The sequence below is a fragment of the Lynx canadensis genome, chromosome A2, assembly GCF_007474595.2.
Source record: "Lynx canadensis isolate LIC74 chromosome A2, mLynCan4.pri.v2, whole genome shotgun sequence".
In the NCBI taxonomy this organism is placed as follows: Eukaryota; Metazoa; Chordata; class Mammalia; order Carnivora; family Felidae; genus Lynx; species Lynx canadensis.
Window position 1 is genome coordinate 106,930,774 of NC_044304.2, and position 27,611 is coordinate 106,958,384.

General features: G+C 34.3%; 1 protein-coding gene across 1 annotated transcript in view; it reads right to left on the bottom strand.

The window, feature by feature from the left end:
• DGKB (diacylglycerol kinase beta) overlaps nucleotides 1-27,611 on the bottom strand; it is a 715,928-nt gene that overhangs the window by 311,330 nt on the left and 376,987 nt on the right. Inside the window, 1 exon segment of the mRNA XM_032592421.1 lies at nucleotides 7,627-7,691. Coding sequence (XP_032448312.1) covers nucleotides 7,627-7,691 — 65 coding nt within the window.

Genomic DNA, 27,611 nt, shown 5'->3' on the forward strand with positions numbered 1-27,611 from the left:
AGCACTATATGGCTTATACACAGATCATAAGTTTATATATTTATTTTGAAAGGGAGAGAGCACAAGCAAGGGTGGGGCAGAGAAAGAGGGAGAGAGAGAGGATCCCAAGGGGGCTCTGCACTGTCTGCACAGAGCCTGCCACAGGGCTCAAACCCACAAACCATGAGATCATGACATGAGCCGAAACCAAGAGTAGGACACTCAACTGACTGAGCCACCTAGGCACCTCGGAAAACTGATTTAACAATAGTTCTGACACAAAAAATGTCAAGAAATGTTATTTAGAAGATATAATTGAAGAGTCATTCTAAGTGAAAATGAAAAAGGAGTATGTTTCTATTTTTAAAAAATAACAAAATTGATTATGTACACAGAAAGTGAAGACATAACAAATGCTATAGGATATGAAATTCTCATTAACATATAATTTTATCCAAAAAAATCCCTATAAAGTGCTAACATTCCTTTGTTTTATTATTTTTAAATGTATTTATTTAAATTCAAGTTAGTTACCATATACTGTAGTATTGTTTTCAGAAGTAGAACTCAGTAATTCATCACTTACATATGATACCCAGTGCTTGTCCCAACAAGTGCCATTTCTTCTTTTTTTAATTTTTTTTTAACATTTATTTATTTTTGAGACAGAGAGAGACAGAGCATGAACGGGGGAGGGGCAGAGAGAGAGGGAGACACAAAACCAGAAGCAGGCTCCAGGCTCTGAGCCATCAGCCCAGAGCCCGACGCGGGGCTCGAACTCATGGACCACGAAATCATGACCTGAGCTGAAGTTGGACGCTCAACCGACTGAGCCACCCAGGCGCCCCAACAAGTGCCATTTCTAATGAATATGGATTTTATTCAAAATACTAAAAATCAAAATGTTTAACTTTTAATATCAGTAGCACAATTTCCCTAGTTTATAAAAGATGGTACCACTTACATAATATGGAAGTTTACATTAAAAGGTATGTATGTATGTTCTTAAATAGATAAAAAGGTTTCACTATACAATAATGGTGGTTGCAAAATTGAGGTCAAATGCCTTAAAGACAATGCCATGCAGACTCCATTCTGTCTTCACTTTCATTGTTTTCAATGGTTTGTGAATGTGTCAATAGTATAAAAATAAATTATTCTACATATTTTAAGAATACTTAATAAATAGAATTTATATAAAATATAAATAAATTAGATACAAATACTTATGTAAATAAATTTATATAAATAAGTCATATAAAAATTTTAATTTCATAATTTCAAAGTGCAAGAAAAGCTGATTTCCTACAAATATATATACTAAAAAGCTTCAGACAAAACAAAAGGAATGTCTTCTTTATTTTACTTGCTGTGTTGTAACTGACTCAGAAATACATGTAAGTTGCAGAAAAATGAACCTGGACCACTTTCTTACACCATACACAAAAATATATTCAAAATGGATGAAAGACCTAAATGGAAGACAGGAAGCCATCAAAATCCTCAAGGAGAAAGCAGGCAAAAATCTCTTTGACTTTGGTCGCAGCAACTTCTTACTCAACATGTCCCCAGAGGCAAGGGAAACAAAAGCAAAAATGAACTATTGAGACCTCATCAAAATAAAAAGCTTCTGCACAGAGAAGGAAATAATCGGCAAAACTAAAAGGAAACTGACAGAATGGGAGAAGATATTTGCAAACGAAATACCAGATAAAGGGTTAGTATCAAACTCAACACCCAAAAAACAAATAACCCAGTGAAGAAATGGGCAAAAGACATGAATAGACACTTTTCCAAAGAAGACATACAGACATCCAAACCACCATGAGATACCACCTCACACCTGTCAAAATGGCTAACATTAACAACTCAGGCAACAATAGATGTTGGCGAGGATGTGGAGAAGAAGGATCTCTTTTGCACTGCTGGTGGGAATGCAAACTAGTACAGCCACTCTGGAAAACAGTATGGAGGTTCCTCAAAAATTAAAAATAGAACTACCCTACAACCCAGCAATTGCACCACTAGGTATTTATCCAAGGGATACAGGTATGCTGTTTCAAAGGGGCACATGCATTCCAATGTTTATAGCAGCATTATCAACAATAGCCAAAGCATGGAAAGAGCCCAAATGTCCATCGATGGATGAATGGATAAATAAGATGTGGTATATATGTATAATGGAATATTACTTGGCAATGAGAAAGAATGAAATCTTTCCATTTCCAACTACATGGATGGAACTAGAGGGTAATATGCTAAACGAAATTAGTCAGAGAAAGACAAATATCATATAACTTCACTCATATGAGGACTTTAAGATACAAAACACATGAAATAAGGGAAGGGAAGCAAAAATAATATAAAAACAGGGAGGGGGACAAAACATAAGAGATTCTTAAATATGGAGAACAGAGAGTTACTGGAGGGGTTGTGAGAGGGGGGATAGTCAAATGGGTAAGGGTCATTAAGGAAGCTACTCCTGAAATCATTGTTGCACTACATGCTAACTTCAATGTAATTAAAAAAATAAATTAAAAAAAACAAAAAGCAAAACAAAAAAAAACAAAATCTTAGTTTATCCACAATGATTTTAACTTATTACAGTCACTAAAATGTGTAATCTTTGAATATATTAGATTTTATAAAAATAAAAATAGGTTAAGTGCCTTAAAAAATATATGTAAGATATATATGTAAGAGGCTATATCATGAAGTTTATTGAAAAATAGTGTTAATTGGTTTTTACTAAACATACATTAAAAATATTTACAGTATATGAATAAAATTTGATATATTAATATATAATAATGTTATTAAACACAATTTAAGCACTGATTTTGAAGCTTTAAAAATTTATTTTACTGAATTTAGAGAAAAACCTTCTCAATGTTATTTAAATGATAAATAGAAAAATCTAGTTATGATACAGCATTTTGTCATCATTATTGAAATATTACTTTATTCTTAACTCTACATTTTATTCTAGAACTTCAGCTGGATCTTTTCTGTCTAGATAACAATTGATAATTTTATGTAATTATTCTTGTCTATCTGCTACAACACCAAGGTGGAAAGTTAAAAAAAAAAAAGATTCATAGGTTTTATTTCTTTAACTTGGAAATTGTACTATCTCCCATACAGTAGAGTATGGAATATATGGAAAATATAATTTCCAAATTCAGAATAGATATACACATGCACAGTTTAAAATAAAAAAAACAGGTATAAAATTGGTACTTCAAGATCAATAAAAATATTTCATGAACAGTTTTGACCAATAAAAATATTTGCTTCAGGAAATTAACGTCTCCTGTTATACTTTATACAAAATTGATTTTATTGTCTTTAGCTTTATATCAAATGATTTGCAACTTACAAAATTAGAGACACAGAAAAAGAGATATAAAAACAAAATTTTTAATACTTAAGTCTTCAGTTCACCATCACCAGGTAAATATTAATAACTGGTTAATAATTACATATTGCTGACCTATACAGTTGATAATAAGTGCTAAACAAATGTATAAGTAAGCTTGTACTATTCATTAGCAAGACATCCACAATGGTCAGAGATTATAACTGAAGAATTTTTGCTTGTTTTTTAACATTGTTGGGTACTTTGGAGATTAAGTACATGAATACTGTACAAAAAAAATAAAGGCATTATTAAAATCTGAAAGAATAGTTGTTTAGAATGAAGACTCATTCTAGGCATATTTCAGTTCTGTTTTATCTACTACATTTTTGACACTACAAAAAGGGTAAACTATAAAAGTTAGGTAGGTATTTAAAAGACAAATACAGCGTTCATTAATAAATAATTTAGTAAAGAGATTTAGCAAGTATCTACTAAGTGAGCATTATGTTCCATGCTCTGTATAGATACTAAAGTCCCAGAAAGAGTCTTATTCCAGGATCTCACCAAGCCTACTTTAGAGGAAAAAACAAACAAACAAACAAAAATAAAGCATCATTCCACAGAACCAGTGTGATTTTAAAGTCATACGCAAATTTTCTATGTTCCTGTATGCTATTAATTTCTTGGGTAATTTGGAGTACAGAGCTTCTTTTTTATATTAGGGTTTATTAGTATAGTGATAAAGTATAAGTGTGGTGTTCCAACTTGTTACTTTTGTTTCTTCCTTTCTTCCTTTCACACATTTGGCCAGTAAGACCCTCTGAAGTATCCGCTATCACTACACAGATGAGTTAAACGGCTTTATTTAAATTCATACACCAATTTCAGTTTTCTAGTTGTAGATTTCTTCATAAAAAGCAGAATGCAGAACAAGAATGAAGTATATTCCTCTGAACAGGAGGCTAAGAAAACAATCTGTATCTCATTCAGTGCATTAGAGACCAGATTCTTTTAAATAAGGACTTACTTGTAGACTCACTGAATTAGTATCTTTGTGGAGTATCGCTGGCTATCAGGGTTTGCTAGCAAATGGTATCAAGTGATGTTAAAAAAAATTAGTTTTTTGAGACAAGCTGTAACAAGCTATAACTACAGTATTAATAAAATCTTTGTAAGATGACCAATTTTTTTTTATAGTTGGTTCCATTTCACATATTACTTGTAAGTCTTTGTCAATGTTGCAAGATTTTATTCATGGAATTAAAGAGTTTTGTTTTTTTTTTCAAAATTATTACAGCCCTTCATAATTATCACTTTAATGGATGCATATTTTAAATACTATAAGTGTACAATTATTAGTATCATTTTTTAAATTAAGAACTTATATTGCTCTGTTCTACACTTGATCTAAGTCAAAAGGCCAAGAAGTAATATCATGCTCTATTCTCAATAAAATCAGGAGAATTAGTAATGTATGTGAATTCTAAGAACATGAATGTGATTATTAATAATAATAGTCAAGTCAATATTTTAAATAATAATATTGTACAATAATGGTTTTAAATAATAGTTTCCTCAATACTTTAAGGATTATTTGAGTCTAAAATAATAAAAAATATATATATTAAGTATGAAGAATGTCTTGAGTTTAGAAAGTTAAACAACAATTCCTTTTAATAGTTAACTTAGATTTATACAAAAATTTGGAAAAGAATATGATATAAAACTCTCAACTAGCACTCTCTTAAGCACCGGAAAAATCATTATCTTTCCCAGTTCTTTCAATTTCTGTCAGAAGAAGCATAGAGAGAACTATATATTTTGGTAATTAATTTCCTTAAGATAATGTTAGAAACATCAAGTTCTTTAAAATATAAATGAATTTCAAGGTGAGCACGCTAGAGGATAATATTAATGGCATATGATTGATTGTGACAAGAGATCTGATCTGAAACACCATTATTATGAGTATTTAAAAAAATCCATTTGCAAATTCCTGAAAATACCAAAGAGTGCTATGGCTGAATGTGTCTCAAAGTTGAAATCTGAAAATCTGTCCTTATAAGTATGAAATTGTTTATGCACAATATGTGGCATGTCTTCCTCATAAAAATTTATTAGAAAATTTTCATATTCTGAATAAGTTAAATTATAGTTTAGCAAATTATCTAAAAGCTTGTAATTCTGAGTGAAGACAATCTGTAAAAAATATAGATTGAAATGTATGTGCCTGACTTGGTAATACATGCAATGTTAGAGCTCTTAACTTAAAAAAAAAATAGTAGGTGATTATACACTGAGTATCTACTATATACCTGACATTCTTTGAACTCACAGTAGAAACATGTGACCTGTGTCAATCTAGAAGGTGTTTTCTATGTTATTAGCCTTCCAAATGTATTTTTACACTTTACAAATACATTGGGCTATACAAATGCATTGCTGTAAATAGTATCTAACCACATATTGGGCAGTGAGGAATGTCATAAATTAACACTGCAATTGATAATAAAAAATTAAGTAGATATATGTGAATAATAGAAGTCTTATTAAGAAGAATTAAAATTATTCCGGAGAACAGAATTCATTAACCTCTGGCACTTGAGAGAGGATCATATATATTGGCATTCTTATATGTACTATGTCAATTTGAGTATTACATAAATATATTGATACACTTTCTCTATACTTTTAATTCTCCTTTCTTCCCCCTCTCCCCTATCATTCTCTTTCTCTCTGTGAATAACTTTGGGACAAAAATGCCTTAAACATCATCAAACTTTTTTTTTTCCATGTATTTCTTACAGTCTTTACTGGGTTTTTAAATTGTGAAACTCCTGAATGGGGTCACTGCATGCCTCATTCTCAAATAGCATTTATAGATTTCAATATATGAATATCAACACATGACTGCTACACAGAATGGTATTTGAGTAAGCACAAGCTAGATTTTATAATATGGTTTTATGTACATTAACAAGTATATTCATGTCCAGGACATTCAAGGTAAATTGCCATGTGTTAAAAGTTGCTATAAAGTGAATATAATTTCATTGTTACATCAATTTATTTGCATATATTTTATAAAATAAAATTAAATTTTATAAAATGAAAATGGCTATTCTACATACAAAGAAAATTTATAGGTGCAACATTTAATTAGATTTCTACTAAATTTTATAATACACATGTCACAAGATTCACACAAAAAAAGTATATAATAAAAATTTAGTTTTCATCCCAACCGTTTAGTTCCCTTTTCCAGAAAGAACCAGAATTAAGAGATTTTTGTGAATCCCTCCAAAGACACTATGGGCACATGTACATATCCATACATACATTTCTTCCACTTTCCTTAAACAAAAATTGTACCTAGCTGAATTATAAGAGAAAAGGCAAACCATAATATCATGATTTTATGATTTCCAGGGTTGTTAACTATCCAAATATGGAGACCACAGATCCTTGGGCTTTGAATATTAATATTAATATTGAATATATACTTAAATATATGCACAGAAATGCTGGTTATGATTTTGTAACTTTGTGAAATGATCAAAGTAGAAATGTATGTAATTGAAGCAAAGATGATTCACTTCCATCCCATTTTTCCTGGGGAAAGGGTTGGAGACAGCCCTATTTCCATCTACAAGTGGGGAAGATACAAAACCAAAGCTTTCTCTATTTCCCTGAATATCAGAAAAAGTCAATATCTACATTTGAAAAAGAAATATGTATTACTATATTAGCAAAACAAATTCTCATTGTCAAGGATCTTCTCCTTGAAGAATGTATCTTTTAAAGTAGTTTATGTTAGCATTGATTATTTCGCTGGTTTATTTTCCATTTACTTGAGGCCAATACTGGATGAACAGTAGAAAGATGAGAGGCCTTCCGTGATACCTTTGTAATACAGAGTTACTCAGCATTATCAAATCACAGTCCCATGTTTTCTCTTTGGGACTTGGTGTAATCACCCTCATATCTTTAGCCATATAAAGACTTCCAGTATATCTTAATAAAATATTAGTTTTACCTTATACTTGAAATTCTTTTTACCACATGAGAATGGACTACAGATGACCACTGCATTCCTCATTATACTCTCATTAAAACCAAAGAAGAAAAATTAAATTCATTTACACTTGTGTCTCAATACTCACACATACATACCCAATCTTATTCAGCGATTATACGTAAAATGTTTTAGAGCACAGACTGATCCTTTTCATGACATAATTCATCAACAGTAACCGTAATTATAATTTTATCATATGTTATCTTACCTACTGTTGAATTTTTCTGGGTGTTTTTCTCTCATGATGTGGAATCTGTGTGCAATGGAAGCATCCTAGGTAGAGAAACAGAAAAGAAAAATGAGACAGTTTATGATCCTACTATTTTGTGCAAAGATCAAAAGAGAAAAGTTAATGAGTAATATTTTTAAATTACTCTTTCTTAACAATATTGCCAAGAAGACACTCTGAAATTAGGCAAAAATGAGTAACCTACAAAAATTCAGTACAAGTGTGATTTATGCCATCATTTCACTGTCGGTTACTTGTTATGTTGACTTCTGGAAACTGATTTCTATTTAATTTATGTATCTCCTTTAATAACTGGTTTTGGCCTCATGATCGAAGTATGTTTAAAATAGTGTAAATGAACATAAATGTTAAAAAGTAGTTGAAAATATTGTAATGCATAGCTGGAAGGATGGCCTAAGTGGAGCGATAGTAATTTCTAGTCCTTTGAGATTAATTATGAGTAAAAAGATAGTGTGAAAGTGCTTATTTAATAAAGGTAAATGAGTATAATACATGACTTCAAAGTTTGCTAAGAGTGTCTTGCATGTATAACTATTAACTGTTCAGTCACAAGCAACCTTCTCACATATCTTGCTTAATGGAGAAAAGAAAGCACCGAAGAGAGAAAATTATTTTTGGAGAATTGGTGTAATTATAACTAAGCTCTGAGACTCCAAACATATCAGTTCTGAACCCTAATGGATGTTTCTTTCTTTTAGGAAATCCATTCAGAGTTTCTATGAGACAGAATCACACTGAGCATGTGAGATTGGTAGAATATTGTGATTCAAGCTTTTCAAACAGACTGTTCTTGCTGACTTTAAACAGTTGCCCCTGTTATTCCAAGCAAGAAGATATTTCCCCATTCTTCATCTACACATGATTAATCACTCCAATGAGAAACTAATATATTTACCAGTCATCTCAAAAGAAATGGGTCTACTGTTGTGATTAAACTTAATTTTGTTTCATAGTGCAGATAAAAAAAAAGCATACACAAAGGAAATAAAGAAGTTGTGTATTTGAGAGAATCTTGAAAACACTAATCAAGGATTAAAAGTCTAATGAATGAAATGAAAAGGCTAATGTGCTTACTCATGCATAACAAAGCATGAGGCACAACAAGAGAGGGACCAAAGCCCGCTGCAGATGGCAGGCCCAGTAGCTTTTCCCTACAAGATAAAGCTGTAATAGCACTGTTAGTTTTTCTGTACATTTTATCCTCTAAAAATCATTAACTAATTAAATTAATCTGCAAGAGAAAAGGACACAAAGATATATAGAAACACTTATTAAAAAGTTACCCCAAAACCCTCTGTGGTTTGGTATTCTAGGATGTCTTTGTTATACATACATGGTCAACTTCCTGGTTTGCTAAGAAGTAGTAATGTCAAGATGGTTCACTTTTATTGGTTTAATAGCTCTCAAATACAGTCAGAGAGTTTCTTCTTTTTTTTTAAATTCTTACTAATAAGTCATAAATACATCTTAGAATGTTGTGTTACGTGGTATGAAATTACAGATAAAAATGTAGCTAGGCTATTAAGGGTATATTATATGACATGATCATTAATTTTTTTAAATCATTTATTTTGACTTTATCCCTAATCTGGTTCAAAATCAATTTGTAATACTTTATAATTAAATGCATACATCCAGCAGACCAGCTGAACAAAAAGAAAAGAAATATGATTCAAGTACTAAGAATGGATGATCAATATTGGTTATCCATAGGGAGACTATCATTGAATTTGCTTCTGCGTGAATTATTTGTTCCTGCTAACGTAGAGAACTGAGACTTTTAAAAATAGATTGTGTAGTATAATTTGCTTTACAAGCATATTATTTTTGCAATAACAAATCTCTTCCTTTCCAAAGCAACATAAACAGGTCAGAGAGAGGGCAAGAGGAAAGTAGAGAAAAGGGGAAAGGAGAAGAAAGGAGAAAGAGTATCAAAAGAAGACCATTTAATTAGACTGGACTATAACTGGGTGAACTCCTAGGCATATAGATCACCAAATAGCCAAGGACAAACTTAATGTTAGCTCTATCTCCAAGATACTGGGGCAATGGATCATGTAGTAAAAGCAGGGATAAATTAAAACTAGTGAGGAACACTGGGATGCCTTTTCCATGTGTTGAATGGCTTTCATGGGAGTTGGCATTTGCTAACTACAGGACTGATAAGAAACAATGACGGCAGGTGTTCATTTGGATGAGAATTCAGACTGAATTCCCATGGGACACTGTCCCTTTGGCGTAACCCCAAGAGACTTAAAAAAGAACTGCCAAACACTGTAAACTTATCCAGCAGCCATATTTCAGAGACACCGAAGACTCTGTAAAAGGAGACCAAATAAGAAAAAGCTATAACAGTGTCGTTTTTTTTTTATATAAATTGTGCTGTTTCTGTCTCTATGTACTCTACTCTTGAGAAACATAAATTAATCAACATTACTCCCACATTCTAGAATGAACAAACTGTAAATTCAGACAGACTTTTACTTCCAAGACTTGTAACTTTGAGCAAATGACTTATTTATTGTTAAGTCACAGCTTTCTTATCTTTAAAAGAGGATACTCATACTCCATTATAATATTTTGGTGAAGATTTTTTAGATTATTTTGTATAGTTGGGATGTTCATATATTTTATATCCACATCAGAATTACACTAAAAGTAAAAGGGGATGCTAAACCATAGTTAAACTGTATAATTTTGGAACATGTGTTTACTGACTCTGAAATTGGTGTTATTTCCTGAAATTATAAAATACTTTAAATTAATTAAAACTTAAAGTTAGATCTAAGAAGTAAAAATAAAATATACCCATCTTTATTAAGGCAAGACAAATTTAAATATGTAAATTTTATAAGCAGCAGAAAGTAGTAATACACACACAGTACATAGAAATATTCATATATCAGAGAATCAGCTTCTTAGTCATAGCTGTCTTTAATACTCTGTCACTGATATTTTTCTGAGAAGTGATTTCTCTTTTCCTGTAAGGGGTTATTACATTTTTATTTATTTATTTATTTATTTATTTATTTATTTTTTTAAATTTTTTTTTTTCTTTTTCAACGTTTATTTATTTTTGGGACAGAGAGAGACAGAGCATGAACGGGGGAGGGGCAGAGAGAGAGGGAGACACAGAATCGGAAACAGGCTCCAGGATCCGAGCCATCAGCCCAGAGCCCGACGCGGGGCTCGAACTCACGGACCGCGAGATCGTGACCTGGCTGAAGTCGGACGCTTAACCGACTGCGCCACCCAGGCGCCCCACATTTTTATTTTTAAAAATACAGTTAACCTAAATCTCCAAAGTTGCATTTTAAGTTATTAATTCAAAATTCATCAATTTTAAGTGTACCATTCAAAGAGTTTTGACAAAGGTATATAATAACTACTTTCACAAACATGATAGAGAAATTTTCCATTACCCCAAAAAAGTTCCCTTTTGCATTTATATACTTTTACACTGGCATATATCCCCACTACCCCCCTTAAAAGACATTGGTCTGCTTTCTGTCACTGTAATTGCATTTTCTAAAATTTCCTATAAATGGAATTTAAAAGTACTCTTTTACATCAGGCTTCCTTCACTTATTGTAATACTTAACGAGATTCTACCATTTGTTCCCATATCAGTGGTTTGTCACCTTTTATTACTAAGTAGTATCCAAATGAAAAGATAGACCACAGTTCATTTACTCACTGATTGCTGGCATTTGACTTTTTATGAATAAAGCTGCTATGAACCTTTGAGCACAACTCTTTTCATAGACATATGTGATTGTATCTTTTGAATAAATACCTAGGATTGAGACTGCCCAACTGTATTGATAAAGATTGTATCATTCTACCATTTTGCACTTCTACCAGTAACATTTGAGAGTTCCAGTTACTCCCCATCTTTACTAACATTCCACAGCAACACCAACCCTTGGCAGTCTTGAATTTCACCATTCTAATAAATTTGCAATGGTGTTGTTGCTTGGAACCTTAACCATGTGAGCCAACACCAGCTGCTTCACTAGAGGGGTCGGTCAATTCTGACGAAAATAGAAGATCTGAATGTTCTGGGGCAGACTTACTAGATGCTTCCAGCTCTACCACAATGCATTCATTCTGGCAGTTCTTGTACTATCTCAGCAAAGAGCACTCCACAATTCCACTTGTGGTTTCTGCCTCAAAATCACCCCACAAAGAGCCTCACGTGGTTTAAAGGATTCGTCCTTTTTTATTAAATTTCTCCAAAAGATATTTCAGAGGATATATGGTTAAAGTCTCCTTTGAAGAACTTTAAGCTCTCAAGCTGATTACAATCTTTTTCTTTGGTTAAACTATACTTAAAATAAAAGCAGTAAGTTGAAAAATGCAATGTATCACAATTGTTAAAATAAATTTTCCTTATTGTTGGTTGAAGTTGATTATCTTTTCATATGCTTTTGCCTCAACTTTTTCTTGTGTGGAGTACCTAGTCAAGTCCTTTATCCATTCTATGCACATTAAAAATATTTACATTAATAACCATAATGATGATAATTAGCAGTAATTAAATATTCACTACTCTTTCTTAAAGCACTACTTTAAGAGCTTTGCATGTAATATTTCATTTAATCTTCATAAACATTTTATGAGCTAGCTACTGCTACCTACATGTTATGATTGAGGAAACTGAGGACTATGTAGTTTAGAATTGTTCCAGACCATACAGGAAGAAGCTGTGAAATTAACAGCTAAGTACAGGTAACTGCCTTCAAGCCTTTTATATTTTTTGCTAGTAATGAGAAAGTCATGCATTGCAAATATTTTCCAAATTTCTTTTTTTCCCACTTTTCTTTTCTCCCTTGCAGTGTTAAATTTTTATATTTCAGATATATTAACCTTTTCTTTCAGTCTTTTGAATCATGCTTTAGAAAGATCCTTCCTTTCTCCATAATTCAGCAGAATACTTTTTGTTTTTTCCCTGATGACTTCATATTTTACACTGTAGTGTTCCAATCATTTCAGATTTATACATATTAACATATATATTAATAGAATGTGCTTAATAATCTAATTTTTCTTCCTTGTTTGAAAGACACAGGTAATTCTATAATAAATTTCCACCTCTATATCTCTATGTTACCTCTGAACTGTACCCAACTATTTTAATTATTCTAGTTCTGTACTAAATGTTCATATTTGGTTGGGCTAGAATCAATTCTCCTCTTACTCTTTTTTAAAAGATTTGTTGTTTACCTACAAGATTCATATTTTTGGATACAATTTGAAATAATTTTCGAGTTACCTTTGCTTTTAAGAACCTGGCCAAAATCTTTTGGTATTGTAATCGGATCTTACACGATAGACAAATTTTGGGAGAACTGGAATATTTTGTAGTATCAGGCCTATCTTTCAAAAATATGTTTTCCTACTTATTAGGTTTTCTCATATAATTCTTAGTAGGGCCCAAAGTTTCCTTCACATTAAGTGTAATATATTTATATTTATTACATAAATACTTATCCATTTCTTTTTTATTATAATAGAACCCCTTCTTACATTATCTGTTTGAGCTGGTTATATTTTTTAAAAAATAATTTGATCATTTATTATTAATCTTTTCCACAGAAACTTTATAATTCTGTTGCCATATATCATTCCTTTCAGGTGATTCATTTTTGGGGGACATACAGTCCTATTATCTACAAATAATGATATATGCTCTGCCTTCTTTCAAACACCTCCTTCCCCAATTCTTTTTCTCTTATCTAATTGCTTACTGAGTACATTCAAAACAGTACCAAATGGAAATGCTAGTACACTTGTTGCAAACTCGATTTAGTGAAAATATGTATACTATACTACATTATCATTACATATGATGCTGCCTTTTCTTTTGAGATCCTAAGTTTTTACCATGCTTGGAAAGATTCATCCAGTTATATTTCATTAAGAGTTTGACTCCCTTTCTTGATATATTTTTTTCCATAACTATGACCATCTTACATGTAGCATGTTAACCTAACAGGTAAACTCTATGTAAGCTTATGTAGGTTCTATGAGAATAGGGAGAGGTTGTTTCTGTTTTTTGTTTTGTTTTGTTTTGTTTTGTTTTCTTCCACTTGATTTATGCCCTTCTGTATCTGAGAACTAGAGTATAGCCTGAGAAAGATTAACCATCAAGTTGTGGTTGACTGAATGAATGGGTGAATGACCAAATGTTTTTAATAACCACCAGATACCTATTGACATTCACTAGAGCAGAGGGATTAAAAACATGAACTGTGGATTTAAACAACCTGGGTTCAAGACCTGGCTCTAAAATTAACTGGATCTTTGACCTTGAAAGGTATGCTTAGGTTTCAGTCCTGCCATGTCCCTATCTTTAAAATAGAAATGATATTAACAGTACCTGCTTTCCTACAAAGATGTGATATTCTAGTACCTGGAGGTAGTTAAAACAGGGCTTGGTACATACAAAGCAATCAAATACGTTAGCCCTTATTATTATTACTGAAATATATTTAGTGTTTTGAGATTCATATCATTTTTCCTTTGGTTCATTGATATCTTAAATAAAATCTATAATGCATTAGATGAAGTATCTGGGGACAATCATGCTTTGGTATGCAAAGTTTTGTGGGTCTTAAAAAGATTATTCAGTGCATATATGGTAAATTAATCAACAAACCCAAAGGGTCAGGAATAGCACACCATAATTTAAATTCATATAAATACTTCTGCACTAGCACATATAAATAATGACTCAAAGAAGGATAAATTAACATTACAATGACCATGTCCATTCATATTCTGTATTTCACCAAATAAACAATGAAGAAATTTTGATTTTCAGAGCTTTGTGGACTCTGAAATTTTAGATAAAAGATTATAGTTCAGAATTTATTTCCTATCTACAATTAGCAGTCTTTGCTCTCCCGACAACCTTTACCTAATGTACTAATTATACAATACACTATCTGTTAAAATATTTTATTTAAGAAAATCGCACCAACAACTATAAGTGAGACTGTTTCATAGGCAGATTTTATGAGATATTGATAACTGCTGGCTAATAAGGAGCATCGGAATATTTCCATCTTTATGTTCTGAAACAGCTGACAATACATGAGAATTATTTGCTCTTCGAAGGCTTTAAAAATCATTTGTGAGTTGCCAGCCTTGTAGTTTGGGGAGTTTTTATAACATTTCTTAAGTTCTGTGATCTATTTAGGTTTTTTTTCTCTCTACATAATTAAAATAATATTTTTCATGAAGTCATCTGTAGTGACTGGACTGAAAAGTGGTCCCCAAAGATATTAGAACCTAATTCCTAGAACTTGGTAAAGTTTTTGCAGATGTGATCAAGCTACAGATTAATATTGCTTGGGACCAGTGACTCCTTTCTGCCTCACACTGTCTCTCTTTTGGAATAGGAATGTCTAACTATTCCGCTATGCTTGTTCCATCACTGTATTTTGAAAGCAGATAACTTGCTTTCTAGTTTTACAGGTCCACAATAGAGACGTCTGCCCCAGGGTGAATCATCTGAATCTCACCTATAACTAATTTTGATAATTTATATGATAAGATGTGGACTTTGAGCTGATGATATTTAGATGAGCATTTTTAAACGTTTATTTCTGAGACAGAAAGAGAGCATGTGTGAGCACACACACGCAGTGGGGGTGGGGCAGAGAGAGAGGGGGAGACACAAAATCCAAAGCAGCCTCTAGACTCTAGGCTGACAGAAGCAAGCCTGATGCTGGGCTCGAACTTACCAAGTGTGAACTTAACTGAGCCGCGTTAGGGCACTCAACTGACTGAGCTGAATTCAGGCACCCCTAGATGAGCCTTTTCACTTGACTTGATTTAACAGACTGAGACATTTGGAGACACTGAAATGAGGTGTAAGTATTTTGTATGTGGGACGGAATAAATCTTTGAGGGCCAGCAGGTAGACAGTAGTGGGATGAATGGCAACCCCTGAATATATCTGTCCCAAATCCCTGGAACCTGAAAATGTCATCTTATATGGTGAACTTTTTACAAATGTGATTGAATTAAGGATCTTGAAATGAGAAGATTATCTGAATTATCCAAGTAGGACCTAAATGCCTTTACAAGTGTCCTTATAATAAAGAGAGACAGAGGGAAATTTGACAGACGGAAGAGGAGGAGGCAAGGTGACAGGAGAGGCAGAGAATGGAGTGATGCGGCCAGAAGGTAAGGAACACTGGCAGCCGCCAGAGGCCAGAAGCGGCAAAGAAGGGAATCTCCCCTACAGCCTCGTGAAGGACCACGAACCTAGTGACACTGTGATTTCTGCCCAGGAATACAAAATTTGGACTTTCAGACTCTTGAACCATGAAGGAATACATCTCTACTGTTTTAAGCCACCACGTTTGTGGTAACTTGTTACAGCAGGCAAAGAAAATTTATACATCATCTATCCCTACAGTTTGTTTGAAGAAAGCATTATCTTAACTTTCTGAATCCTTATTTCATTCTATCAATTCAAATTGCATTATTTTTTGTATTTAGCATGATGTTTTGAATGTGTAATTTAGCATATTACTACTTGGGGCTCCTTGGTAGCTCAGCGGGTTAAGCATCTGACTCTTGATTTCACCTCAGGTCATGATGTCACAGTTCCTGAGTTCAAGCCCCGCATTGAGCTCTGCACTGAGAGTGCAGAGCCTGCTTGGAATTCTCTGCCTCTGTCTCTGCCTCTCCCCCACGCATTCTCTCTCCCTCTCTTTCTCTCAAAATAAATAAATAAATTCCAAATAAAAAGAAAGGCAGAACTTCTTGTCTTTATGAGAAAGACTTAAGTCAACCCCAGATCCTCCTGCTGAGTATCTACTTAACATTGATTGCGTTAGGGGTCTTTAGAAATAGAACAGATAAAAAAGAAGTATATGCATTATAAAGGAAGAGAAAAACTATCATTATTTATGGATGACATAAATATTCTGTATAGAAAATCCAAAGGAATCAAATGAAATCCACATAAATTAAGAGTTTAATGAGTTGTCCCGATATATAATTAGCATATGAAATTAGCAAAATTAACCACATTAAGACAAAGTGACAGAAAATTATCCCATTCACAATAACAACAATTACAAAAACTACCAATGCGAGTCCTACAGAAGAAAATGATAATTACTGAAAGAAACAGAAGAGCAAATCAATGGAGATACGTACCATCCTGAGGCACAATGATTTAAGGAGTTGGAGGATGCAAGGGTGGTACAGTTTCTTCTGGACTTGAGCATCAATGGAAGTACAAGGACTTTTCTCTATTGTATTGTATTTACTGTCTCTTTGAACTGGTTGAAGTGTGTGTGTGAGAGTGTATGTGATTCCACAGGATTTCAGAGGCTTCAGGTTGCACACCTGCAATTTATCCTGCTATGAATACTTCAGATGCAACCCAGTGCAGACCTGTGTTAGTTAGCTTCTGATTACATTCCTGGGACAATCAGAGAATTTTTCTAAAATTGCAAATTCAGACTTAGAGAAATACATTCCTGAGAGGAAGATGACAGGTGTTAGTCATTTAGAGCCAGTCCCCAGGGAAGGATATGAGCTTTGCTGAATGGTAGATGCAGACTCAGAAGCAGAGTTTTCAATGAGGAAACTTGCGCCAAGAGGTGGCTTAGTGAAGCCACGCATTTCTTAAATTAAGAAATTTCTTTAAAACACTTTCTCTATGAAGATGACAAAAGTTATAATTTTCAGTTTAAATTATTACTCTCAGATTTTATAATTCTCTTTAGTTTTAGTTGCCCCCCCCCCCCCAATTACTCAGTAAAGTTAGAGAGTACATGTCACTCGCTCTGTGTGTCCACGTTACAGAGAGAAGTATGACTTGGGGTTGTCTGTAAGATGAAGCGTGTCCCCACCTCAGCATCTTCCCGCTCTTCTTTTCTCATTTTTCAAGAAACCCTTAGGAAGCTGGTAGCTTTACACTGAGGGAAGCGGCATCATCAGTGTTCCATAAAAAACAGATGATATACTCCAATCTGAGGAAGTGCATTATCCTAAATGCAAAGAAGCTGAGAAACCAATAGGGTCATACAGAATACTAGGAAAGTAGAAGGAAAGGGTTTCCACCTAAATCCTTTTGGGTAACGTGAAAAGGCAGTTACCACTCAGAAGGAATAGAGTGACATGCAGAACATGACCTTGAGAGAAAAAGACCTCCACTCACAACTGACTTTTCATTGAGATAGACAGGGATGTAATCACCCTACCCACTTTCCTCCTTCTCATCTCTCGCTGGGGCCCTCAACTAGAAAAGTCAATCAGAAGCAAAAGGACAAGAGGAATCTGATAGTTACATAGGACACTGCCTGGTCAGAGAGCACGATGGAGAAGGACAGAGAGGGGATCTAGGCAGGCAAACGGAAGCAATCCAGAATAGAGGAATTACAGTCCTTAAGATTCAATGCTCATAGCAGAACAGAAAGCTATGTGCAAGAACACAGAAGTCTAAGAAGCATAAGCACCAAATATATGGAAAAGTACTGACAGTTAAGGGGGCTACCGTTGTATCAACAAAAGTATCAAATAACTATAATATATAAGTATATATGTACATGTGTATATATAAAATATGCATTTAAAATTTTTAATGAATATTATTACATGGTACCTGGAAATAAATACTAAACTTTCTCATTTTAAAAAAGCAAAACACCTGAAATAATTTGAGTTATTTCAGAAAATGAAACCAAAGTTGCCATTATTACCTAAGAGCACCCTGTAAGTTTACATATGTGCATTAAGAATAAAGTGTACACACAGAAATTTTTCCAGCTTTAGCAAAGAGTTATATATCCCATGTAAATATATTTCCACTATGTGCTACACACTAAATTTTTAAATATAAATTTTGCTAATTTGGGAAAAAATATATTATTATACCTATAGAGTTACCTTAATTAAATTTAGTTAATAAATTAACCCCTTGTCTCAATAAAATTGATATACAGCATAACCTTTAAGCTACTCTTAATGGCTAGGGCTATCTTTTTATGTATTATAAACCTTGTACAGTGACACAGTGTGGGCCTCAGTGTATGCAGGGCTGTTGGCTCTACACTGAATCACTTCAGACTATTATGCTGTTTTCTAGTTTTAAGGTTTTTTTAAATCCTTTCCTATTCCATCATATCAAACCCCTATCTTTCACTTCTTGCTGTAAAGAAAATGTCTTTCCTTAGCAGTTTCCTCCTGCTTCACTGATGTAAATTTTCATACATTGAAAAAAAGGGAACCACAGAATTTGAAACCTAGAATTGAACATAACTACTGCTCATAGCCTGCTCTAACAAAGTGGACTAAACAAAGCTTACACAAGTCTGGAACACAGCCAATAAGCAGAAAAGAGGCTAAAATAGTCTATAGGTTCTCCTATAAGTGAATTTCAGAAATTTTGTGCATCAACTTTGAGATAATCATTCTAACCTAAGCATTTTATTTTACATAATTCCTAGGTGGCCATTTTACTCCAAAAAACCAAAGTTAGTAGTACCATTATCTTTTATAAATAAACATTATTGGGATTTAAATATTGTATTTTTCACCTCTTATAAACATTTGTTAAAAATTTAATAGACTATGTGAAGAGTGACAGGAGAAGTACAAATGATTAGTTTGAGTTTCAGTTCTCAAACAAAAAACCCATACTTAAAATTATACAGTAAAAATCATTTAATTTTATATAATTAAAATTATATGTATATATATATAGAGAGAGAAAGAGAGAGTCTTCATTTTCATAATCTCATTAAAAATTCCCATTGTTGGGGCGCCTGGGTGGCGCAGTCGGTTAAACGTCTGACTTCAGCCAGGTCACAATCTCGCGGTCCGTGAGTTCGAGCCCCACGTCAGGCTCTGGGCTGATGGCTCAGAGCCTGGAGCCTGTTTCCGATTCTGTGTCTCCCTCTCTCTCTGCCCCTCCCCCGTTCATGCTCTGTCTCTCTCTGTCCCAAAAATAAATAAACGTTGAAAAAAAAAATTAAAAAAAAAAAATTCCCATTGTTTACATAAATTTTATGCAGACGAGATCATGAAACCAAGCAGATTAGTTTAGGTTGTGAGGAAAAAATATTCCAATTAGCCCTAAATCATAAATCCCACGTTTGCTCTATCACATACAACACATAGCACTGCCAGAAAACTTCCAGAACGGTTTCTTCACGTTAACTTTAAGCTCTGTGAACAAACTTGCCAAAAGAATAATAAACTTAGTATACACATACTATTATCACAACTATATAATTTCTATGATCAAAATGCTCCTTTAAATACAAATTTTGTTGTACTAAGCAGATTTGATTTTTTTATTCAATTAAAAAGACTAAATTCCTCTCAAAGTGCTTCTTTTGATTAAGAAATCATAAATTTGGAGGCCTAGAAATCTCAAATGAAGCAAACAGTATACAGTACATAATTAGTGACTGAATTGTAATCTAAATAATTGCTTCATAATTTGTTTCATTCCTAATGTGGAACGACCCAAGAACATCTTAATTAAACAAAAATACATGAAAGCCAAATTTATAAGAGTTTTAGTAGCAGTTAATCATTAGATCAGGAGCTCCCTTTCTATAGAGGCTGAGGTCAAAACTAAAGAAAGTAGATAGTAATATATACAGAACTTGATGCATAAGTAACAAAGGCAATATTTAAATCAAAATTGTTACTAAAAACACTGTAGAATAAAATTTAGGTTTTTCTTTTTAATTTCATAGTTTGGGTGCTGTGGTGATTAAATTAGTCTATAGTAAAACCCTATATATAGTAAAACTCAACTCAAACCATGATGCAAATTTGAAGTTCTCACGAGAAATTAGAGTCACAGAATAATCCTGGAAAGGGAAACCCCAGGCCTTCCCCCTCAGAGGGAAACAAACCCATATGAAAATGTCCTGCTTTGGGTCTGGAGAGGAGGACATCACGCAGTATGGGAAGATATTCTGTCCGTGCCTAACAAGAGAGAAGTCTACATACCCTTCTCACATTTAAGGTCTGGGACAGGCCCAAAGTAAACGAAAGCAGGTCAGGGCTCCAGGGAACGAGGAATCGGAAGGCTGCACTTGATGTTAAGGCTTAAGGACAAAAAACAGGGTCCAAATTACTGAAACAAAGGAAGGCAGTAGCTTGCTCACAGCCAGGCAGTGCAGCAATTAAGAACACCTTACCACCTGACCAATAGCTCCTATACTTAGGCCATCGCTACCATGATGTTTCCTCATCTAAAAAATGAAAATAGCCCTTATCTACCTCATCAGGTCAATACTAAGATCATTTCTGAACGTATCTTTATCCGTTGGCATAAAGCCTGACAATAAACAGAACAAGAAAGCTATTATTACACTGCTCAGGTACTGGGCAAATAAAAAGTATTAGTCTGAGAAAAGAAGAAACAAGCTGGTGGTGTCTTAACAAAGAACCAATCCCCTTCCTTCTGTATCACCTGACTGGCAAATGTTTACAAAAACACTCTGCAAAGATGATCACAGGCTTAGAATATATCACAAGCTCTGCTAGCGTCCACTGAATATTGGTTAACATGTTGGTTTTCAAAAGTTTTGTATCTCTCCATAGCAGAATTCTTAGAGTTTGCATTATTATTTCCAAAATTGGAAAAAAAAACAAGTATATAAATTTAAATACTAAAATATTTATTTATCATAAACTTGTCTGAGATGCTGAATTGAGAAAAACCAAGTCAATGTCATATATTTCTTTCTTTTCATAGTAAACTAGATCCTTAGCTGTTTTAATTTCTACAAACCTAAAGTATTTTGTGGATATCTATTACCTTTAATAATAAAGTTATCTTTTTCAGTTAAAACAGAAGGGTTGGAGCCATCAACTCCATTTATTTCTGAGGTTGACTTGGTCATTATAGTATTCATTCAATCTGATGAAGCTACAAATGTATTCACTGCTTTGATGTAATTTCAGCAAATCCGCAAAAAACTCTTGTTGTCTTTAAATACCCGGGGGGGGGGGGGGTTAAATATGAACAGCATTTTTCATAATATCTCAAACTAGGCATAATTCTTGCATTTGCAAAATAAAATAGACACCTGCTGTGTGATTGCCAGTCATTAAAATGGGGCGGTAATGACCATGGTGGTATGAGTGGCACCAGCAAATTGAAATGAGATAGTGTGGAGGAAGACTAGTGAAACAAGTAGGAATGGAGGCTGAGGTAGAGCAGAGGAGGAAGATAATGGAGATTGAAGAAAATAATTTCTTTTTACTCTCTGTAAGCAGAAATGGGAGTAGGTCTCAAAGGTGACTAGTGTAAACAAGCCTGACTATGTGAGACTGGGTCAGGGGGGAGGACAGAGACTGGAACACCACATTGGGGCAGGAGTGTGAACAGTTTATTAGAACCCAAACTAGGATAATTTGTATAGAAAAAAGTATAAAAGTAAGGCTTTCTATAGAATATCGATAAAACCAATGAATGCCAATAGACTGATGATTGGCATTAAGTACAAGGTATAATTATATCACCTTTATCCCAGTTAAGTGTGTACGATAAGTACTACTGTAAAGAAAAAAAAAACTGAGGGTACATCAGTTTATATAAGTTGGCATAAGTCATCAAGTTGGAGTAGCCAAAACATAAACCAGAATGTATGTGTCTACATGTAAATAGTTTATAGTCATGTTGTCCAGTGCTCTAAAGGCTGTATCTTGAAAATTCCTTCCAAAATGACTCTAGCTTCATTACAAGAATGGTTTCCAAATACGACTGTATTCTTTGTATCTGAAAAATAATTGGTACTAATAGTTTGGTTGATTTCAATAAGATTGCTCAAAGTGATAGCATATATTCTATTTATTTGCTTCTTCATCTTAAGGAAGAAATTCACTGAGGAATACTGCACTATACTTCATTCTCCTGTCCTTTCCTCTCTTTCCATCACTCCACCTTCTTCCTTGCTATCTGTCTTCACTCTCTGTCCTCCTAAATATACACATAGGAAAGTCCCTCAGGAAGAGTTCATCATCTTTTTTTTCTAGAAAATATTCCTTTCCCAGAACTGTATACCCACCAAAGACATTTACAGGGTAAAACTGGGCCATGGCAGATGCTGCTTGTTAAGCTCCAATACCTATTTCCCACCTCTTTCTTCAACGTTTATTTATTTTTGGGACAGAGAGAGACAGAGCATGAACGGGGGAGGGGCAGAGAGAGAGGGAGACACAGAATCGGAAACAGGCTCCAGGCTCTGAGCCATCAGCCCAGAGCCTGACGCGGGGCTCGAACTCACGGACCGCGAGATCGTGACCTGGCTGAAGTCGGACGCTTAACCGACTGCGCCACCCAGGCGCCCCTTCCCACCTCTTTCTAACCAACAAAGCTCTTATTTCATCTGGGAAGCCATGTACTAAGCATATAAAAGCAAGCAATGGAGAAACCAAACCCCAAATTCTGCGGATTCTTTTGTAGCTAGGAGTGGTGATTTAGATACAATTCCTTTCCACATTCCACCACCAAGGTCACTGCCATACTTATAAGCATATGGGTGTGATTACTAAAAGGAATAGCAGATAACTTGAAAACATAAGGATAAAAGCTGTTGTTGAGAACTGCTGGGGGCAAAAAAAGAAGCATGGTCCTTTCAAACATCTTTTTTGTTTGTTTGTTTAATGTTTGTTTATTTATTTCTTTTTGAGGCGGGGGCAGAAGGAGAGAGAGAGAATCTGAGCAGGCAGCACAGAGCCCCATGTGGGGCTCAAACCCATGAACCATGAGATCATGATCTGAGCTGAAATCAAGAGTCGGATGCTTAACTGAATGAGCCACCGAGAAGACCCTAAAGTACCTTGATGATCAAGATGACTTCCTCCAGATGAGAAAAGCAGAGAAAAGAAGTCCCTGACCTGTTAACTCTGTACTGTCCCATGAAGCCAAACACAATCTTAACTGAAACACGGGTGATCCCTTCCCTAGCATCTCATTCCTCTGGAAACATTAAGATATGAAGTCTGCAAATCCTGTAATGGTGATTTGTGAGAAAGAGTTCACTCAATTATTTTCTTATGGTTAAAATTACAGAACTTTGTATTTTTGTACAGAGCTCTGTGATTTCTAAAGAGTTTTCTTCCAAATTATATATTTTGACCTCATTACTTTTGCTAAATTATTTACCTTTTTGAAAGAAACAGAGCAGATATTAAGATTATTAACATATTATGATTAAGATTAAGATATCTTTATTTTAGGAAAAAAAAAAGTCTATCTGGATGTAAGGGATTTTCCTGAGGTTATGAGCTTATCCAAAGGACAGATGAGTTTGTCTTTTGTCCCTTAATCTGTAACTCAAGGTGCCTTCCTTATTTATCCCTGAAATATAGACAGTTCACTTATATTCACTCCAATGATGGTCTTGTCTTTAAGGTATTCCAACATTAATTGCTGTTTGTACCATTAACATTCCAGATTTCCTAAAACAACTAATAATATTCAGAAAATCAGGAGAAGCTGCTTGTGCCCATAATTCTGTTCATAATTTAATGGTAGGTTTCATTTAATTAATGATGTATTTCCTAGGTAATACTAGAAAACAAAATAATGTTGATTGGTCCTCATTAAATAATAAACAGCAGTGTGCCTATTCTTTGTTCTCCAGAATAAATACAACTTTGACAATTCTTTCCTGTAATCACAGTCCTTAAAGAAAATGAAATCAGTAAGTCAGTAGCTTGAGACCATAATCAGACTAATTTATTTATTTAAGTCAGAAGACCTTGAGTTCAAAATTCTTCAGCAAAAATAATCCCATGCCTTAATGCTACAAAGAACATCATACAAAGTGACCGCAGAGAACTCCCACATCAGTAAACTAGGGCTTTAAAGAGGATAAGGAGCTATGATATCATACTCATGAATGCATAATACTGGTAAGTGAATTTGCAGCAGATTCCAGATAGAAAATTACATTGCTTCTAAGGTAAAAGAAAATTCAAATCTGCTCCCTATCTAGAAAAAAATAAACTTATAAGGAGAAGTTGTCCCTGTTAGTCTACTTTTACTCTCCCCAAACAAGGCTGTATCTAGTATATTAAGAATCTTCCTATGGGCAACAGAGAAATGAACAATCGTGTACCAGACAAGGAAACAGTCCTGTTGGGGAGTGACAGGTATGCAACAGTCTGGGGCAGAGGTGCTGGCTCTAGCTCTGTCAAAGCTCTGGGGGAAAATCCATAAATAACGATAAAAGAGCATATATCAGGCACTGCTTCAGTAACATTTACTCATGTTTTCCAACTTAAAAGTAAAGGCCTAATCCTTATGAAGGAAAAGTATCTTGCATTGTGGCTCATTTGAAGGTAAGTAAATCCAGTGGTCACATTTGTTAACACAGATCACACAGAGGTACAGAAGTAATGGATATGAGAAACATTACTTTCTGCCTCACACAAATCATGGGCTCCTGTGAAGCGTTCCTGCAAAGTCCACAATACTAATAGTAATAAAATCTGAAACTCTTAAATATCACTGAATTACAAATATCAAAATATCAAATTACACATGATTCAGTATTGTGTGTTCTGCAAAAGATTTATCATAGAAGCAAGATGTTAAGATATACAACCCTTAAATGTTATAACACATACAACCATATTTGTGACAGAAAACCAACTGCTAACACACAGGACTCACAACTTCTTCCTTCTCTCTTTGCCCATTTAATCCTTACAGAAAAGTTCAGATGTCTTTTGGTCTGATTTTTCTGAAGAAAAGCACTATAAGAAAAGGACTTAACTTCTCATATAAGGTATCTTAAAAAAAAAAAAGGCAAATTCACAGAATCCAAGAGTGGAATGGTGATTGCCAAGGGCTGGGAAAGGGGTGTGTCATGGGGAGTTACTAATCAAAGGCCATAAAGTTTCAGTCCAACAAGATGAATTAACTCTAGAGTTCTACTATACAACACTGTACCGACAGTCAATAATATAATGTGCACTTGAAATTTTGTTAAGAGGGTAGGTCTCATGTTAGTGGTCTTTGCCTGTTCACACACACACACACACACACACACACACACACACACACAAATAAAACTAAAACAAACTAAACTAAACTAAAAAAGGATTATAATCCCCAGAAGGCTATTTACAGAAAGGGAATGTAATTTATCCAGGGAACTCTTTGTGGGGCTGTGTCAGAAAAAGAGTGAAAAGATAAAGATGTTAACATAATGCTAACATAAAGGGAAACTAGTGAGTTTTGTTTAAAGCGAAGAGTTTAGAGGTACTAAGGGTTAAGGGAGGACCAACAAAGTTTATATGACTAGCCGTGTGCAAGGCAAATATGAGTACAGATGAAAGATTCTGTTTTAGTCATCCTCTATATTCAGCTCTGTTCCAAAACAGGACTTCAGAGGTGATTTCTTTATAAACAACTCAAGCATTTTAGTTTTTTAAATGTTTATTTTTGAGAGACGGGGAGAGAGAGAGAGAGAGAGACAGAGAGAGAGAGAGAGAGCGAGCACGCGATCACATGGGCAGGCGAGGAGCAGAGAGAGAGAGAGAGACAGGCTCCCAAAGCAGGCTCCATGCACTGAGCTGTCAGCACAGAGCACAGTGCAGGGCTTGATTTCACGAACCACTAAATCATGACCTGAGCCGAAGCTGGACGCTGAACCAACTGAACCACCCAGCTGCTCCTATTTTAGTTTTTTAAGTAGTTTGGAAATAGTTAAAACTGTTGTTCTGTGAAACCTTTCTTTCATGAACACTTATTTTTCATGACAAAATTTCCTCAGTGGAAAAGAATATAAAAGGATTCTCCTCCGAAGAAAACTGAGTATTTATAACTTTATTGTTTGGGAATGCTAATCAAACCTGTCCTTGACACATATGTGGGCCAATTGCCTGAGGTTTTAAACCTGATGTCTTTCCATGTCTGATCTTTGATTGATGGCATCTTACTGGGTTTTGATTTGGGTTTGGAATCTGCTCAAGCCCTCTCCACAGTAGTTGGCATACTGGACATGCTCACTCTTCTCACACCAGTTTAGGTGACCCTATTTCCTATATATACACACAAAAACCAAGGAACGTGCCAAACTCCTGTCACCAAACTTAACACATAACTGTTTTTAAACACACCCTGTTCTTTCTTCCGTTAGTTACAGCAGAGGTTCCCTTCCTCCATTTTAAGACCAGTCTCCTGACCTGTGCTCAGATCCTATTCTTCCTCAATCTCTGACAAACCATAATACATTGGGAGTTGATGTCTTTTCCCTCCTGTATTCCACCCCCTCCCTCTCAGTAGGCTCTTTTTCCTTAACACTAAAACTGCATAGTTTTATTATTACACCAATAATGTAAACGAAAACCTCCTAACCTCTGTGCCTGCAAAATACTGGCACTCTGCTTTCCACTTTTTACCCAAACTTCTTAAGAACACTGACTAGAATCTCTAACTTCACTTCCACCTCTGACTCTCTAATCCACTACAGCCTGACTGTCCACTTCACTACTTAAAATTATCAACTATGTCTCTGCTTCGTCTACTAACTTTCACTCCCTATTCTACTGTAGTCTGGCATGTCATTTATCAATCCATTATAAATCACATCTCTGACCTCTTGGCAATTTTGACTCTATTTCTTGTCTTTCTTTCCTATGCTCTTTTGCCTGGACTTGAATAAGACAAAGTCCTGGTTTTTCTCTTATTTTCCAGGCCATCGACCTCAGTTTATTTGGCAGGCTACTCCTTTGTCTCCATCTTTAATAGTGATATTTCTTGGGATTCTGTCCTCATACTCTTTTTTCTAACTCTACACAAGTGGGTCTGAAAAGGAAAAGCATGTAATCATATTAAGGAGATTAAACACGATTGCAAAAATAAGAAACCACAGAAATGTTTTAAACAGGGCATCATATTTGCATTTTAGAGTAATCATTTGGAAGCTGTATGG